General features: G+C 39.2%; 1 protein-coding gene across 3 annotated transcripts in view; it reads left to right on the top strand.

Annotated features, from left to right (window-relative positions):
* The first annotated feature begins 7,417 nt into the window (after positions 1-7,417).
* The window catches only part of LOC103143385 (serine/threonine-protein phosphatase 2B catalytic subunit alpha isoform), a 101,918-nt gene continuing 89,980 nt past the window's right edge, over positions 7,418-19,355 (top strand). For 2 of the 3 annotated variants that reach the window (XM_007559902.2, XM_007559901.2), the window contains exon 1: positions 7,419-7,738. In XM_007559902.2, the coding sequence (XP_007559964.1) occupies positions 7,678-7,738 (61 nt within the window). In that variant the 5' untranslated portion in view covers positions 7,419-7,677. Of the gene's footprint in view, positions 7,739-19,355 lie in introns of all 3 variants that reach the window. The other variant, XM_016675224.1, reaches the window with a different exon arrangement.

Raw genomic sequence — 19,355 nt, 5'->3', positions numbered from 1 at the left:
GCGAGCGGCTCTGTTCTGGCCACATTTCTGGTGGAAAGCGGAGGGTGGGTGGGTGGAGTGAGTGTTGAGAGATCCACAGAATGTCTGGGGTGCTTTTGTTATGAATTTTTTAAGAGATCATACCCGTACAGTCTCCAGCAACGTGAAGGCTAATGAAAAATGGATTTGACAAGATTCGGCTATAAAGAGATGAAACGGTTTCACTGGGAAGCTTGGACTGGTCGCATTGGCTACAGTGCTTTGTGAAAGTATTCATACCTACTTGAACTTTTCCATGTTTTGACCTGGTAACATTAAGACCACAAAAGACCACAATTATTTGCATGCAGTAATCTTAACTCAAGGTGCTGCATAGTTGGAGAGCGGAGAGAAAAACGTAGCGGTGGCAGCATCATGCCCTGGAGATACCTTTTTTTTCAGCAGATAGATGCAGGCAGGAGTGAAATACCTCAAGTCTTAATCATAAGAAGTCCTGTTTGTTGTAGGGCCGAAATGATTAATCGTGATTAATCGGTTACTGAAATAATTGTCCACTGAGTCCAGTTAACGATTTATTACTGGACTATAGAAACCCAAAAAGAGGCCATTTGCTAATAGAAGAACATACTCAAATCAGCAATTAAGCCAAAAATACACCAAAAAAATATATAGATTATGTATTTAAGATAAAAAAAAAATCTTGTCTGTAATTGTGTTCTACCCTAAACACCCCCACCAAATTCTGTGGAGAAAAAAAAGGAAAATAATCTCTCATCAAGCAACTTTTGCTATTAAGTTATAATCGTTTAACCCAGAATATTGTCAGTTGATGTTAAATCAAGCAGAAAGCGCTGAGCTTTCCACATGTTGATGTTAAAAGTATTTATTTTATTGGATTTTAGGCATTAAAATGTTTTTTTTTTTTTTTTAAAACAGAATTGAAATATTTGTTTGCACCTTTTAACATATTTCTAATGTATAAAAAAGATTTGAATGGCTAAATGAAATTTGCTATTTTGTTATCCGATTAATCCACGGAATAATGGATTAGTCAGATAATTGCCGTTCTGATTTGCTGCTAGCAGAGGACGCAGCATGAGAACTGATGTTCAGATTCTCTCAGTCGTAGATTGAGCTTCTCTCGCTTAAAATCTCCCCCCAAAAAATTCATTTCTGTTTCTGGTTGTGATGCACAGTCCGACTCTCTTGACTTTACAATGCTGCAGTGCTTAGTAAAGCTCTGCAATTATCTTAATCAGTTATTGATTAGACATTAGAAGCGGGTTGTCAGTTGACATGAGAGCCCGGATCCAAAAGGCGTTGCCGGCCGTAGCTCCTGGAAGTAAATCCACCCTCTGAGTTTCCAGAAGTGCGCTGTTTGTTTTTTTTGTTTTTTTCTCTTTTTTTTTTGGTAATGCATCAGTGTTGTGACAACACAGGACGCCGGCTGCTGTGTACATACAAAGCATGAACGTGGCTGCAGGCTGTAGGTGTGAGGTAATTTGTTTTCAGCTGCCTGTTTTGCGACGCTGCGAGGCGTCGGTCCAACTTATCACGAGCGCGCTGCAGCCACCTGTTTTCAGAAGGCATTATCATAACGCTCCTGAAAGCCACTGCTGCAGAGTAATTACTCCATCCTCTTTAATCAGCCCCGGCAGGCCAAGTTGGCGGCGTCCGCGGGTGGGGGGTTCTTCATGTTTTTAAACTCGACAGAAATAAATATAGGAGGAAATGTCAGTTGGGAGGCTTTTCACCTTAATGAACTATGTGTAGAAATCTGGCTCAGTGGTGGACCATTACTGCAGCTTTCAAGGCTTACCTGATTAAGTAGCTGCTGGATAGGGATTAGCCTTGACCTGTGATAATCCCTATTATTTTCCCAAAAGTTCTAGTCATCATCATTGTTAATGTGTTGCTAAATGTGTTAGCTGTCGAGCTATTTCCAGCGCCGATTGATAAATGTATCCAGTTCTTGCCTGGTCACCAACTAGAACAGAAACGACAGAAACTGAATGAAGGCCCATGAATTACAGTGGATTTGGCATTTGGAAAGTGGCAGAAGAATTTATCGTAAATGTAGATTTAGCTCAGAGTATTTACTGGACTGGATTCGCTTCATATTTTCAAATGTGTCATCATCATAAGATGAGTGTGTGGGATATAAATATTGAAAAGGACTGTTTACAGTGCAATATCTGCAGGGTATTACGCTGCTATTACAGCGAAGCCCCATCTATTTGCAGTTCAGTTCTCATGGGTTTTTCTGTGGATCGTGACTTCAAATTATTTGCCAAAAATTCACCATTTTGTGCATTTTTTCACGAAACATGTTTTATAATATCTTATAAAGTTGATATATCCTCAAATTGTGCTTGGGATACTGAGTTATTTAAGCAAAAGGCTACTTAGCATGCTGTTATCTTGTTTTTGCAAAGCAGCCAATCCAGGAGCGGCATTCATTTTCCTTGGCGCTGATTGGCTGTTGTGCTAAGACGGTTTCCACTGTGCGTATTAATGCATATTAAGATATATTTGGTGTTTGAATGATTTTAAATAGGCAGCTAAAACACAACCTTTACTGGGGAAGGGTTTTTTCTCAGCATCAGAGGGTTAGTTAAAGGAAATGTAGAGGGAGCTAGAGACTCCATAGTGGGGTGAAGGTTCATCTTCCAGCANAATTTTTATTTCCAACCTGGTTAAATTCAAATACTGAAACTGAAGCCCACAGTTAGAGCTCTGCTTGTTATTCTACTGTATTTTCCATGCAGACAGAATAGGTGGGAGTGTATGCAACAAGGGAAAATGGCAAATAACAAAGGTGACTGCCTTTCAGACACCAGGTTACCAGGAAAATAAAGAGCCCGAGTCTCAGTCCAGACACGAGTTTAATTAACTTTGCATCCAAAAGAAGCTGAGACGTGCTGCAGCTAATGATCTGTGGAAAATGTCTCCAGTGCAAGAATAGTTAAAAGGGGGCGCGTCGACCCGGACGCGCACGCTTACACCCACTGAGGGAAATGTAAAACTCGGTGCTTCATTAACCGCTGCAGCAGCAATGTCTTTGCTTATACCAGTTTGGCACCATTTATTTATAGGGCGACTGGAGGGAGAGCACGAGCGTGAGAGGCGAGGTCTCCTTTACGCAAATCTCCAACTGGTTTTATGCATCGACCGATGCGTAATGAAAATCACACAAGGTCCGCCTGTCACGCTGTCCGTCACGGTGAAATCTTTCAAATCTGTGGCGGCTTCGGTTGAACAGATCCCTTCTTGTACGGCTCGTCGTCACAGCCGCCAAAGGTGGTGGCGTAAAGACAAACATAAATGTGGCGCTGGTCACGGCGTTACCAATGAAAATAAGAGTGAAACTGCAAATGCTGTCCTGAGGGTGGTGCCAGCAGAGAAGATATGGAGGCATTTTGAATCGTAATCGTGTTCATGGAGCCATGAAAACTGACAAAGCTGTTTTGTGGGTTTGTATTGATTAAAATAGATACATAGAGTCACATTGTGACACACGGTGGCAACATGTTTTTGAGTAGTTCTGTTATTGTTAGTCCCAGTTTATTTTGTAGAGTTTTGTTTATCTTTTTTTTTTTTTTTTTTTTTTTGAGGAATTGGATGTTTGAACTCTTATTTTTCTGGATGTTTTGGGGCTGGAAGGGTTTTTGCTCTAACTTTTTTTAATTTCAGACAGTTGCTCTAAAGCATGCCCTTGGCAATAAAGTATCACTTTTTCCACCAGAAGCAGCTAAAGCAGGATATTATTACAGAAATGTCAGCTTGTTGACAACTCATGTGCTGCATGGTGATGACCTTATCTGGGGGGCAAATACCAAGCAGCTGAGGAAGAACATGAAGCAGAGGCTTTATTTCCAGAGGATTCTCATGAATATTTTGCTCTAAAGTTGCTCTCAAACTCCCCACCGCTGCTCCATCGAGAGCATATTGACCTAATGTAATGTGTGCATAGTTCAGCGGCTGCTCAGGAAAACCCTCCAGAGGCTTATCGGGTCTGCAGAGAAACCAATCGGCTCCCTGGAAGAGTTCCTGTTGTGTTAGAAAAGCCCTGAATATTTTTTTAAAAACGCAGCGCTCCGTTTCAGCTCCTCCCCTCAGGAAGGGAAAAGTTAAAACCCCACACCACTTGTTTTAAAAAAAATATATTTTATCTGGAAGAAATGACACAAGATGTGCAACACTGAAATATTTTTGTGTTTTTCAAATTCAGTTGTTTTTTTTTTTTGTGTGTATGCGGTAATTTTATTTGGGATGTAATTCACCTGAACCAACCTGCACCTGGTCAATAACGGGAATAAAGATATCTTATCTGTACAGACTGTGCAGTAATCACTCGGTTGGGGCTCCTTTTGCGTGAATTACATCATGGTCATTAAATGATCATGTGGTCATACTTTTAGCAGGGTGGCCAGGTGCAAAGTCCTGCAGGAAATTAAAATCTCTATAAAGCTTCCCTCTGTTTGAAACCAGAGAGGAGCTTGAGCTTCCTGATAGATGACTGTAGCGAGTTTGAACTGATTTGATTATTTATTTCTATATATATGAATTTGATCTGTTTGTATTTAAGAAATATAGATGATCGCAGCAGTCTGTGATCATCTTTTCTTGACTCTACAAGAAGAAGGTCGTCAATAATTGCTTTATCATTAAAAAAAGTTTTTTTTGGTCTTATCTGACTGATAAGCGTCTGGAGTTTTCATTAGATCATCAAATTAGCTGTAGTAAATAATTGAACTGCATCACTGCAACCATATTAACATCATGGTTATTTTTATAACTATTCCTGGTCCGTTTCTTTTGTTGTTGAATTTGGGAATACGTCTTAAGTTTATATTTTATGTTCTTGTGGGAAAAAGAAGTGTTTTCTTTAAAAGATCCCGGAGAACACCTTCCCATTTCCTCCTGAACCAAAGGTTGGGTCGATAGTTACCTGATAACTAGTAACTAAGTAAATTGTATCTCATCTGTGCCATCTAACTGGAAGACCTTAAAAGAACAACATAACTTTTCCTTTTTGTCATAGCCTCAATTCAAGAGTGTCTGCCAAACAAGGTACTGATCTGTCCTCAAGGTGGTGCTAGAGAGAACAAATAAAACATCCACAATTATTGTAATCTTGTTTCTGGTGTGTAACTTTCTGACATCTTCTGTGAAATCTAATTTTATCAGCCACTTAATCCTATCATAACGATTTATTATGTGTACAATTTTAAAAGTTTGTATTTGACTCTTAAAACATTAAAAATAATTGTATTTATTAATATTGTTATAGTATTAGTATTATTAGTAGTAATTTGATACTTATCCATTTATAGTATTTATTTATTTTCTTGTTTAGATTTTGAAATTTTGTTAAATGTTTTCCTGAATTAATTAACAAACATGCAAAAGGTAAAATAGAAATAAAGAAGTTGATTTTCAGAATATTTCAAATGTAAAAGTAGTAAAGATGTAATGCTAAGTATAATAATGATAGTATTTTTTTTTAAATAATTTTTGTTGGTGCATTTCTCTCAACATTTGCACAACTGCTAGTGCATTTTCTCAAAACAATTAAACTGCAAAACCCAGTTAAGAACCTCCAATGTGAGTCACTTGGTCAAAGTGAATTGTTCATTCCTCAAAAGCAAGCATGTATTTCAATGAAAGTGTCGGTGTCAGGAAAGTCCTGAAGTCATTGTTTATGAACGAGATAGTGAAATGTCATGTCATGTTTTCATTATGACAGTTCACTCTCGCGAGGTCTTGGTTTGATCTTGGTAACACGACCTGAAAATGCTCAAGACATTTCTAAACATTACTTCCACAATCCTTTGAAATGCATAGTTATATTTTTCTCCATTGCTTTGGTGCATTTCACTGATCAATTAAGATTGTCATAACTTTTAGTTCAACCTCCACAACATTTAGTAGTCAGTTCTTATTCCTTCCAACAGACTGCAAATCCTTTTGGACATGAATCAATTGCTACCATGTAATTATCTACTGCTTTATATAATTTTCACTGAAAAGTGGAAAGGAACTACACTTTTGCATGCTGAATAGTCAACCAACAGTCTTCAGTCCATTGCCTGAGTCGTAACAAACAAAAACATTCAGCTGGTTGTCAAAATGTGTCGGATTTATGCATTTCTTCGTCAGTCCTCCTTGAAAATGTTTCCATAATTAAACAGTTACTGCCAGGTGAACCTCAGCTTTCACCGGTGAGGAGGAGTGTGTGAAACTTTAGTTGAAACCAGTGATGTCACAACGAGCGAAATCCCATGAACCCACAGCTGGCAAACGGATTTGAACTGGAATATCAGGATTGTTTACATTCAGTTCCAATGTACAATATGTTTGTACTTTTTCGCAACAATGTAAACAAATTAGCATGGCAAAGAGCACATGCTGTAAAGAATGTGAAACACAAATTGAGGGTCTTGTACTCGTTTACCTCATGATATAACGATGAAGAAATGCATAAAAATGACCGATTTTGACGTCTAGTTCAACATTTTTGCCTGTCGTGACTCAAGAATTGAAATGAAGACTATTAGCTTTATAGAGAGCGACTGTTCAGAAGTACGCTTCATTTTGAATGGCATGGCTGAAAACGATATAAGATGGTAGAGAACTGCACAGTAGCAACTGATGCATGTCAAAAAGGATTTGCAATATGTTGGCAGGAATGAGAAACTGCTCCTATGATGAGCCAGAAAGGCTAAACGATTTAAAGGTTGAAATCAGAGCTTTAACTCTGATCAGAGATTGAGGAAAAGTATTTTATTACAAGCAGTAGTAGTGGCAAATATATTACTTTTAGTATATGTCTTATATAAATTCTGATTCAGTTTAGCTTCATAAAAAAATGTAAGTAAATTAAAAGAAATTATTTTCAAAATTGCATATATCATAAATACCATGAACTATTACTAACTAGAACTATGGCATACAATGGATTATACATATAGAATGTTGCCAACTGCTATTACTACAAAAAATATAATTAAATAAAAAAACTACTACTACTACTACTAATATTATTATTAATATTAATAATAATGATTATTAGGAAGTTGTAGTAGCTGTGGTAATAGCCAGCAAAATGGTTTGTTTATTGAACATTAGGAGCTATATTGTACAACTCCTTCCAACTGACTGTCGAGATTAAAGTCAAACTCTTGTTTCACAAATGAACTCAAAACGTCGAGAATGGCTCTCTCGATAACAACATCCAGAGATAAACGACACTCCTTGCCTTGTTTGTGTTAAGTTTATTGCGGGTTATTCACAGCAGTTGGAATGATAAAAGAACGAGAGAGAGAGAGAAGAAAATCTTTCGATAAAAGTGAGCGTGAAAGACAACAGTGGCTCTTCCACCAATAGGAAGCCTCGGGGGGCGGGCCTTGAGGCGTCAGCACGTTCGAGTGCACACTGCGCTGAGCCAGGCAACTTGGCTCAGAGTAACAGTAAATCAGACAGAGCAGCTCCTAACAGCTCCTCCAGCTCCTGCAGTGAAACTGTAACCCCCCGTTGCAAGTATTTTTGGCCGCTCAGAGGAACCCGGGTGAGATCACTGCGGTCTCTTTTCCTCGGACACACTCGAAGAGTTGTTCGGCAAGAGCAACGCAGGGACCCGTTTTCAGTCTCCTTTCATATATATTTACACATCTTTAAATTCATATCACACTGGAAATGTCCGAAAACAAGCCGAATGATGAGCCCAAGTTATCTACGACGGACAGGGTGGTGAAATGTAAGTGGGATTTATTTTTATTTTATTTATGTGTTACGGTCTCTGCGTGTCTGGAAGAATTTCGTCGCAGCGGCAAAAAAAAAAAAAAAAAAATGTAGTCGAAAAATTGTTCGCTGGCTTATGGAGGAAGAAGGGTGTTAGCCGAGCTGTGACAGCAGCTGTAAACTAGGAAGTGAGGAGAACTTCAGCCTGCAAGAATCTCACACATACATGTTTATCTATTATAAAAATAAGAATACCCTCAAATTAAACGAAGCGTTTCCATGTGACCGCGCAGCCTGCAGCTTGACGGTCTGGATTGATATGTATATATGCATTTGGTGCACAGTATGCATGCAGATCAGACATTGCAATCAGCACCAAAAGCGATCTCTTCCCCCCCTTGTCTTTATTGTGCATGCACCATCAAACAAAGCTTTATCTCTCCCGTTTTAACAATTGCACAATCCTGCTTGCTCGATGTATGTTTGGTTGTGGGGGTTGCTTTCACTGTTCATGCCACATGGGGTGGCTCTTCCTGCCTCTGTGTTTACAGGTCTGACATTCCACCTTTGCAGTCTACCATAAGAATGCAATAAAGATAATAATCAGTTCGACCCTACCTACCCAGCTCGCCCAGCCTCGTTTCACTTAAAGGCTGCAGATTTTTAACTTTGAGACAATTCATGCACAAGGATATGAGCTATTAATGCGTCACTGAATGACTAGAGCAAAGTAGGATGACAGAATCTGTGTGTGTTTGTTTGATCCAGCTCTAGCTGCGGATCAGTACTCCAGTTTCTGCCCTGCGCACCACAACAGGCATGTGCAGGGACCACATCAGCGAATTGAGGGAGATATTTTTCTTATTTGGGCTGAGCTCATCGATCGAAACGATTCGAGCCAATAGCTCATCAAGAGGGGGAAATTAGTGGCAATCCTGAAGCTTTAGTGGATGGAGTCAGCAGCGAGCGGCTCTGTTCTGGCCACATTTCTGGTGGAAAGCGGAGGGTGGGTGGGTGGAGTGAGTGTTGAGAGATCCACAGAATGTCTGGGGTGCTTTTGTTATGAATTTTTTAAGAGATCATACCCGTACAGTCTCCAGCAACGTGAAGGCTAATGAAAAATGGATTTGACAAGATTCGGCTATAAAGAGATGAAACGGTTTCACTGGGAAGCTTGGACTGGTCGCATTGGCTACAGTGCTTTGTGAAAGTATTCATACCTACTTGAACTTTTCCATGTTTTGACCTGGTAACATTAAGACCACAAAAGACCACAATTATTTGCATGCAGTAATCTTAACTCAAGGTGCTGCATAGTTGGAGAGCGGAGAGAAAAACGTAGCGGTGGCAGCATCATGCCCTGGAGATACCTTTTTTTTCAGCAGATAGATGCAGGCAGGAGTGAAATACCTCAAGTCTTAATCATAAGAAGTCCTGTTTGTTGTAGGGCCGAAATGATTAATCGTGATTAATCGGTTACTGAAATAATTGTCCACTGAGTCCAGTTAACGATTTATTACTGGACTATAGAAACCCAAAAAGAGGCCATTTGCTAATAGAAGAACATACTCAAATCAGCAATTAAGCCAAAAATACACCAAAAAAATATATAGATTATGTATTTAAGATAAAAAAAAAATCTTGTCTGTAATTGTGTTCTACCCTAAACACCCCCACCAAATTCTGTGGAGAAAAAAAAGGAAAATAATCTCTCATCAAGCAACTTTTGCTATTAAGTTATAATCGTTTAACCCAGAATATTGTCAGTTGATGTTAAATCAAGCAGAAAGCACTGAGCTTTCCACATGTTGATGTTAAAGGTACTTATTTTATTGGATTTTAGGCATTAAAATGTTTTTTTTATTATTTTAAAACAGAATTGAAATATTTGTTTGCACCTTTTAACATATTTCTAATGTATAAAAAAGGTTTGAATGGCTAAATGAAATTTGCTATTTTGTTATCCGATTAATCCACGGAATAATGGATTAGTCAGATAATTGCCGTTCTGATTTGCTGCTAGCAGAGGACGCAGCATGAGAACTGATGTTCAGATTCTCTCAGTCGTAGATTGAGCTTCTCTCGCTTAAAATCTCCCCCCAAAAAATTCATTTCTGTTTCTGGTTGTGATGCACAGTCCGACTCTCTTGACTTTACAATGCTGCAGTGCTTAGTAAAGCTCTGCAATTATCTTAATCAGTTATTGATTAGACATTAGAAGCGGGTTGTCAGTTGACATGAGAGCCCGGATCCAAAAGGCGTTGCCGGCCGTAGCTCCTGGAAGTAAATCCACCCTCTGAGTTTCCAGAAGTGCGCTGTTTGTTTTTTTTGTTTTTTTCTCTTTTTTTTTTGGTAATGCATCAGTGTTGTGACAACACAGGACGCCGGCTGCTGTGTACATACAAAGCATGAACGTGGCTGCAGGCTGTAGGTGTGAGGTAATTTGTTTTCAGCTGCCTGTTTTGCGACGCTGCGAGGCGTCGGTCCAACTTATCACGAGCGCGCTGCAGCCACCTGTTTTCAGAAGGCATTATCATAACGCTCCTGAAAGCCACTGCTGCAGAGTAATTACTCCATCCTCTTTAATCAGCCCCGGCAGGCCAAGTTGGCGGCGTCCGCGGGTGGGGGGTTCTTCATGTTTTTAAACTCGACAGAAATAAATATAGGAGGAAATGTCAGTTGGGAGGCTTTTCACCTTAATGAACTATGTGTAGAAATCTGGCTCAGTGGTGGACCATTACTGCAGCTTTCAAGGCTTACCTGATTAAGTAGCTGCTGGATAGGGATTAGCCTGGACCTGTGATAATCCCTATTATTTTCCCAAAAGTTCTAGTCATCATCATTGTTAATGTGTTGCTAAATGTGTTAGCTGTCGAGCTATTTCCAGCGCCGATTGATAAATGTATCTGGTTCTTGCCTGGTCACCGACTAGAACAGAAACGACAGAAACTGAATGAAGGCCCATGAATTACAGTGGATTTAGCATTTGGAAAGTGGCAGAAGAATTTATCGTAAATGTAGATTTAGCTCAGAGTATTTACTGGACTGGATTCGCTTCATATTTTCAAATGTGTCATCATCATAAGATGAGTGTGTGGGATATAAATATTGAAAAGGACTGTTTACAGTGCAATATCTGCAGGGTATTACGCTGCTATTACAGCGAAGCCCCATCTATTTGCAGTTCAGTTCTCATGGGTTTTTCTGTGGATCGTGACTTCAAATTATTTGCCAAAAATTCACCATTTTGTGCATTTTTTCACGAAACATGTTTTATAATATCTTATAAAGTTGATATATCCTCAAATTGTGCTTGGGATACTGAGTTATTTAAGCAAAAGGCTACTTAGCATGCTGTTAGCTTGTTTTTGCAAAGCAGCCAATCCAGGAGCGGCATTCATTTTCCTTGGCGCTGATTGGCTGTTGTGCTAAGACGGTTTCCACTGTGCGTATTAATGCATATTAAGATATATTTGGTGTTTGAATGATTTTAAATAGGCAGCTAAAACACAACCTTTACTGGGGAAGGGTTTTTTCTCAGCATCAGAGGGTTAGTTAAAGGAAATGTAGAGGGAGCTAGAGACTCCATAGTGGGGTGAAGGTTCATCTTCCAGCAGGACAACAATGATTTGGTCATTTTCCAAAGTTTTAGTCACGTTGGCCAAAATCGTTGCACTGTAAGTATTCACGAGCCAAAACCAAAACCCTTTTTGTAGGAAAGGGATGTCGTAGATCCAAAATGTGGAAAGGATTTTGCGCGTTTGCAAAATCCTTCGTTTTTAAAAGCATTGTAAAAGAAGGGACACTTTCTTTTAAGACGCCTTCTATATTTAGCCAAGTTTTAATGAATTGAATAAACGTTGATACTGATGCAGTAAAATAGACTTTTCATTAAAAGTCTCTGGATAGACGTCGTTCTTTTCATTAATAAGCCTTGGTTATAAAAGACAAATAACGTTGTGTAACATTTTCCATTACAAGGAAATTATGTTCGTAATGATTCACATTTGTATCATTCTTGAACTGCATTCGGGGGCTGCACAATATCAGGCCACAGGTGGCCCTCGGGCCACACTTTGGGCAACCCTGACGTAGAACAAAGCGTGTATAAGTGTTAGATTGGCCCAGTCTGAAACTGATGTCCAGATTCTCACCATCCAACTGAGCTATTTTGCACAGGACAATGTTTTCAGCATCTAGATGTGGAAATCTGGTATAGAAATTCTCCAAAATGCTACAATTCCAGCAGAAACTGGGTCTACACGCTGCTGAATACAAAGCAGGCCACACATTTTCCTTCCACTTCAAAACTACTTTCTAACTTACAAGTTTGTGGCTGTAAGCTGTAAAAAAAAAGGTGAAAAAATAAACATCCACAGGGTATGAATACTTTTGCTTGGGAATGTAGTTAGTAATTTGGTTGCCATGACAGCAGCAGCGCTCCAAAGCAGAATAAGCATAGTAATGATGTTTTTCCATCGCCGTGCCGAGACGTGGGGCCTCCCTCCTGCCCGGCGCTCCTCTCCTCCCGACGCAGCGCTGGGTGCTTTTCTTTCTGCGAGCGGGGGATGGACGACATCTGACATTTGACTTTTCGGAGAGGAGGGCCCCCGCGCTCAGACCCGCGTGGGCCGCAGAGGCTGTGCTTGATGACAGCGGCGCGATCCCAGCTGGATGGCCACAGCCATTTATAGAACTGGACGTTAAGCAGCGCCCTGTATCGTCGGACTTCTTCCTCACCTGCACACCTGCCTCTTGTTTGTATGCCAACAGCAGCGTTTTTTTTTTTTTTTTTTTGTTCTTATCAGATGTAAACGCAGCGGTGTGCAGAAATGAAAGAGTTTTGCTGAAGGTCATCTGACTCTGAGAAATATTTACTCAATAGCTTCCACACACTCTTTGCAGCACGGTGATTTAAAACGGGAATTCATAGCAGCTACCCTTTAGTCCTGTGTTGATTGTTTTGATGAGGAGTTTAGATTTCCCTCGATAAATGTGAACAAAACTGGATGTTAAACCATCTTTTGATTTCAGGAACAACACTTGTAGTTTCTCTTTGTGTTCAGTTTTGAATAGTTTTATTTTTTTCTATCAGTTTAAAACATCCAGACAAGAAAATTAACATAAATCTGCAGAGCCGGGTGCTCAGGCAGCTAAGTTCTCATAAACCTAGACGTTAATAATTAGTTGTAAAAAAATCCCCGAAAGTAGCAAAAAGAAAACTTTAACGATGCAAAAGCAACAACAAGAAATGTGAAATTCAATTTAAACAACTTAGGCTTAAACAGTTTGTGTTCATGTTATTCTAGCTGCATTTCCTGGAGAAATTTCTTTTTTTTTTCATGCTAAGAATCTCATGTTTGCCAGCTGATGTAGGTTAAACTGTGTGAGATGTAAGAGGTCCTTTTTACATCATATTACTGTCGAAAAAGGAAGAGAATTATCAGATGAAAATAAGTTTTTGAGTCACCAAATCAGATTTATCTGTAGCTTGTATATTAAAGAGTAAAGTTCACTGCTTAAAATTGGTATCTAGATAGATTATTATGCATTCATTCACAGGCAAGGAAACAAAAAATCTGAAACATGGATATGGAAAAAAGACCTAAAAAGTACATCTAAATCACTAAAACCTAGAAATTATCGTTTGACGTTTCCTCTATCTGGTGTTGTTTTACTGAAAAGAGGATCTCCCCAGTGATGTAATCTGATTTTTGTTGCTGTTGTGAATTACGTTGCAGAAACGCATAGATTTTTTTTTTTTATATATTTTTGAATTTTGCAATTGCACCAAGTCGATTGTAGGTGATTATATTTTTGATGCCCTAAATGTCAATATTGTATTTGGTCAGTCGGATGAGGCTCTTTACAGCCTCATTCAGATTTCAGTCAGAAAGATGAAAAGGTTAAGAGGAATGGTTGGAGCATTGTGATTTAAAAAAAGACGAATGAGGGAAAATGTAGGCTAATTGCAGCCTACTTTGTGATCACATTATTCCACAATAGTACTGAAATTGCATGTTTTTCATATGTCCTGCAGCTCTCCTGGAAACGGGCGCCCTAATATTACCAGCTTCATTTATAAGCGCTATTTTATGGATGCTATTTAGAATCTAGATCAGTATTTCTGCGTTGCAGACAGTCCTGCAAAAACGTGGGCTTCACACAATGTTTCAAAAACGATTTATAAACGCTGGCTAACGATGCTAATAATCTTTGATGGATTCAGCTGAAAACAGCAACTGATCTACACTGATGACATCACTGCTGCTGTTGAAACAAACCACGAAAAGATGAAATTCAGTGTTATCAACGCAATCTTTTGTCTTTTTATTGCTTTAGTTTTAAATTAAGAAGATGAACACTAGTTTTGGAGTTCTGAGCACGACTCTCAGAACATTTGAGTCGGTTGTGGATCCGCCTCCAGCGCCGAGCTAATTGTTTCTTTCCTCTGGACCAGCTGATAGTAAAGCTGAGTTGGCGCTTTTTTAAAACACTGTTTTATTTAGCCAGATTTTTTATTTATTTACTAATTTTTTTCCATTGAATGGCTAAAGTAACCGTTGCCTCTCCTGTGTTTTAAAAGGGAGCATGTTTAATCTGACACTGACTGGTTACACAATTGATTTGCTGCAACAAAGCAGACGTTTTAGTGGCTGGTCGTCAATAACGTTCCCAGTCAAGTTAATTGTTTGCACAAGGGAGAAAACCTGCAAGATAAGTGTTATTAATTGTGCTGTCATACGCTGTTATAGGAACTTATTCAGCATACAATGCAGCTTTTAATTTACATGTAATAGTCAAGTGAAGAATTTCCAGTGTTGTATTTAGGAAGCTGACAGGTGTTTCTTCTGTTGACAGCCATCTTCTTGTACAGTTCTTAATAGCAAAACGTGAGTGAAATAAAAGTAGAAAAATGTGTTTTTACTCTGTGTGAGTGCCACAGGATGAATGTAGGAGCTCTTCTGCTAACATGCTAATATAAGCATAACTCTGGTTAGCTTTAGCTAGCCTGCTAAGACCACAGGAGCATGTTAAGTTGCAATAATAAGCAAATATACCAACATTTTTATGTTATCTCAGATTACCTAACATTAGCTTCTGTTTTCGTGGCAGCCTTTGGAACAGGATTCTCCAAAATGTCAACTTTGGCTAAAGTTTGTTAGCTAAAAAGAGTAAACATTTGCTAATAGTCTAAAATTAGCATGTTAAGTCAGATAAATTTACTCTAGCAACTGTGCTAAAAGCAGTCTATGCAATAGCTTTACCCAAAATGCCAGCCTTAGCTAACATATGCCAGTAAAATAGCTGAAATTAGCTAACATGCTAACATTAGCCTGGTAACTCACATTATCTTACATTAACTGTTATGTATATTGCAGCTTATGTATTAGCTTTAATCAAATTTGCCCAAAATTACCTGTCTTCATGAATTGGCATGTAAGCATTTTGGCTAACAATAGCTAAAATGAGCAAATAGGCTAATATAAACATGTTAGCTAAGTTTAGCTAACATTAGGTAACATGCTAACATTAGCATGTAAGCATTTTAATTTACAATAATAAACATTGGCTAATGTTTATCATTGTTGAAATATATTAAAATGGCAACATTAGCATATAGAATACCAATTAAAATTGTAATATTATAAAAAAAATAGTAAACAATATTTAAAAGTGTTTAAAGAAACCTGAAGCATTTAGCTTTCAAATAAGATGTTGGTATGATTTGAAGTTTCCCCCCATTATTTTTAGGGGAATATTTGTAGAAAAAGTTAAATATAAGTATAAAAGTTGTAAATGGCAGAAGTTGCAGACATGGTGCTGAAAGTTGTTGCATTTAAGTTGTTGAAATGACAATAGTAAGTACAAAAAACACACACCTTGTAGCATTCACAGAACAAGCATGCACTCTTGGTTTGGTTCTTGATTGCATGACAGTGCAGGAGTTCAGACCTGAGCCACTCGCTGCCTCCGTTATGATGTTGTTCTGAGATAAGGCGCTCTGTGGTATTTTGATCCGCAGTAAGTGCACCTTTACTGCTCATTAGATTAAAGAGAATTAGACTCTGTTGTGGATTTGGGGCACAGAGAAAGCAGTGGATTTGGACAGATTAAGATCCATATAGGGGGATAAAGGCAGCTCTGCTCTGGGGTTGTAATCTGACTCCATGCATTAGCTGCTGCTTTTGCTAATTCATGTGAACAAATGGATGTTGGGTGTTGATGAAAGGAAACGGGGGAGTGAAACTGTTTACCTACGCTGGTATTTTTTGATCATTGCTAATCTAAGTAAGCGCGGTTAACGGCATATTCAAGCCTTGAAGATCATACTGTTGATTTACTTCCCTTGTTACACAATAAAGCTGTATTTTTATAGCTTATGCAATGTGGCGATGGAGGCATGTTTTCAGTGTTGCTCCCTACTATTGTTTGGTCATTAAGAATCGTTATGAGCACCACATGGAGCTTATTTTCTTTGTTTGCTTTGGACAAAACAGAGAAATTACACTCATGATTGCTTGTACCCACAGTGGCCAACTATGAGTGAGGAGATCATAATGCCCCGCTCTCATATTTCATGAAAATCATCCTGTGTACAAACAAACCCTCACTACTCCCCAATTCAGTCGGCAGACGGGAGCACAGAGTTGGGAACAAAAGCCATTTGGAGCAGAAGCGGCAGTTGTGTGTCATTAGATAGCTCTTTAGAGTGGGTCACCCAAATTAATCGATACAGTGTCTGCTGCGCATTTAGCTGCGCGTTGGGCAGCCGGTTTGCAGAGAGCGGGGGAGGAGAGGATGACACCGTGAACCGGGAGCAGGAAGGGTTGCTAGGTCGGCTTGTGGAGCAGGCCCTTCCGCTCCCACCAAGAGAGAGCGAGAGGCAGAGCGAGCGAGCTGCGAATGCACTGCAGTTTGTGTTTACATTAGTGCAATCGTGTTCACACAAACATTCGGGCACGCATGTGTGCACACGGGTCACTTCAAAGCGAACGAGAACGCCGACGTCTGTGGAAATCTTATACTAGAAAACTTTTTTTTTAAATTTATTTATTTTTTTAAATCTGTTGCTTATTTTAAGGAAGATTTGTGAGACGAATGCATCCGATTAATAGTGATGAACTGATTTAGTAATCGATTAATTGTTAACTGAAGTGTGCGGACTCAAACGAGGAGTTTGTGTCGAGAACAACTTAGTCAGAGGAGTCATTAAGCTAAAACTGTACAAAAAATGAAACATTTTGCATTTAAGATATAAAAAAGACCTTTGTCTGTAATTATGTTTTACTCAAGTGGAATCATTTTAGCTTCACGTCATTCAAATTCTGTAATAAATATTAAAAAAATCTCCTATTGAGCGCGTTTTGCTATCCAATAATTAATTGGTTAAACCAAAAAATATTCAGCAGGTTATTGATGTTAAGTCAAGCAGAAAGTATTTATTTAGCTACAAATGCATCTTTTGCGATGAATCATGAAGCGTTCACTAAATAAATGTTACGTTACTGCATTTTAGGCAATAATATGTGTTTTTTTTCTTTAAAAATTAACTGAATTATTTGTCTCTTTTAACATTGTATAAATTGGTGTAGGTGGTTAAATGAAAAATCTGCAGAATGGGCCAGCTTTTAAATCCAATGATCAATCATTAGTTAATGCAGCCCTAATGTTTTGGCCAATTTCTAAAGTGTAGTTCATGTAAACCTATTTAAAAACTAACTTCTCATATGGATCATGTGTCTTTCCACATCAAATTGGAGCATCGTCGCAATAGTTTGGATATTAACTGTATGCTGACATTTATTTAACTCCACAGGTTCATACATCCTGCCACACATTGAGACGTAAAAGGGGCATTCCCCCTTTTTAGACCTCAGAGTTGACTCTGTGGATTGGGACAGGCCCCTGCACGCCGCCGTGTACCAGACGCAAACACAGACACACTCCTGCATCGTGCCGGCCGGGCGGGTGTTTGTATTTAAATATGGGCAAAATGAGTAAGGCTGTTTGCGGGCTGCCTATAAATGGTGGATTAGTAGACTGAGAAAAGCCCCTGCACAGGAAGAGACGGCTTTGCAGCAGAATAATGTACGGTATCTGTCGGTAGCTGTCTGCTCACACGGCCTCTGAGATGTGCAGGATGCGGGACGATACCATCTAGATTTCCGTTTACAAAATGCAACTTTTGGACATTAAAGCGAAACCTTGACCAGAAACGGGAGCAAATCATATTCTAGATCACCGCACTGGAACAAATCCCACACATTAGCGCCTGATTTTTCTCGTCTCGTTCAACGTGGCACTCTCGTTACTTATTTCTCTTTCCCTCTTCTGCGCCTGTTTGATAAAGCCAGTCGGCGCCTGTAGCCCAATCTCACAGAGAAGTCCCAGTTGTCTTCAGGGCATCGCTTTGCTTTCCACTGTCGGTTTGTTTTGGCGGGAGTTTGGCTTTGGCACATTGCTTCTGAGCACGATCAGCCAACATGGCAGCATCAGCAACGTGCATTCAGACATGCAACCCCCCCGCCCCCAAAGTTGTTTCTGGCACCCGACGAGCTATAGTATTTAAAAGCCAGTTGGACGTCATCCAGTGACGGATTCGCTGTGTTTGACTTGATATCGGGGAAGTGAATCGTATCAAGTGTCTTGTACTTTCCTGATGTTTTATGCGATAACTCAGCAGCTGACTTAAAGGCGATGCAAAGCTGAACTGGTCTGCCGTTCTGCACTATAATGTGCATTACTCTAATCAGTTTGAGCCTCTTAGTGTTTCTTTTCTTCCCTCCTACTCCCTTTTAGCTCATATGTTGTTTTTTTTAACACATTTAAATTCTTAAGAAAGCCGTTTTAAAGCTGTTTTGACCAGCATTGTGTAATCTTTTAATGTGGTATTTAACGGATAGTTTCCCAGGCTTTCTAAAACACATTTTTTAAATTAAATATAAGCTTTGGCTCCTTCTCCATCCACCCTCCCCCCATCCCACTCATTTTGGGTTGGTTTATCTCAGCAACTGGATAGAAAAGCTTCTCAGAAGAAGAAAATTATTGGCAAATTATTGGTAAAATTGCTCTAATAAGCAACACCACTACTGGTTGTGGCTTTTGGTTGTTTCAGAGAAGACTTGGTGCGAGTGAAGCAGGTCGGAGACAGCTTTCCAGAACTGGGTCTGACCTGAAATGATGTGAATCATCAGCTGTTTCCTTTCTCAGCCTGCAGCTGACTGGCATCTTCCCAGATATGATTTAATATCCCACATCTCCCCAGAGATGAAAGTAATTCCCGAAAAGTAGCCCCTCTGCTACAGTTTCTCCCCCTGCAGATGGCCACCACAATAGTTTATTCTTGTTCGCTTGAATATTGAATTACAAATATTAAAATTAGGACCGCACCGATCGTTCAGCTGGCCCTAGTTTCCGATCTTCTGCAAAAGTCTGAAAATCGTCCGCTGTCGCCCGATACTAAAACAAGTTTGTATTGTTTCATGGGTATTCATGGGTAAACATTGAATAGTTTTAGATAAAATAAGACTGGAACAATGAAAGTGTATTGTGAAATTTCAGCAACTGGCTGTATCTGCGCTTCCATCAACCATAAAATTGCAGAAATTGAAATTACAGAACTAAATTCA

The sequence above is a fragment of the Poecilia formosa genome, unplaced genomic scaffold, assembly GCF_000485575.1.
Source record: "Poecilia formosa unplaced genomic scaffold, Poecilia_formosa-5.1.2 Scaffold111, whole genome shotgun sequence".
Taxonomy (NCBI): domain Eukaryota; kingdom Metazoa; phylum Chordata; class Actinopteri; order Cyprinodontiformes; family Poeciliidae; genus Poecilia; species Poecilia formosa.
This window is presented reverse-complemented; position numbering and strand designations above follow the sequence as displayed.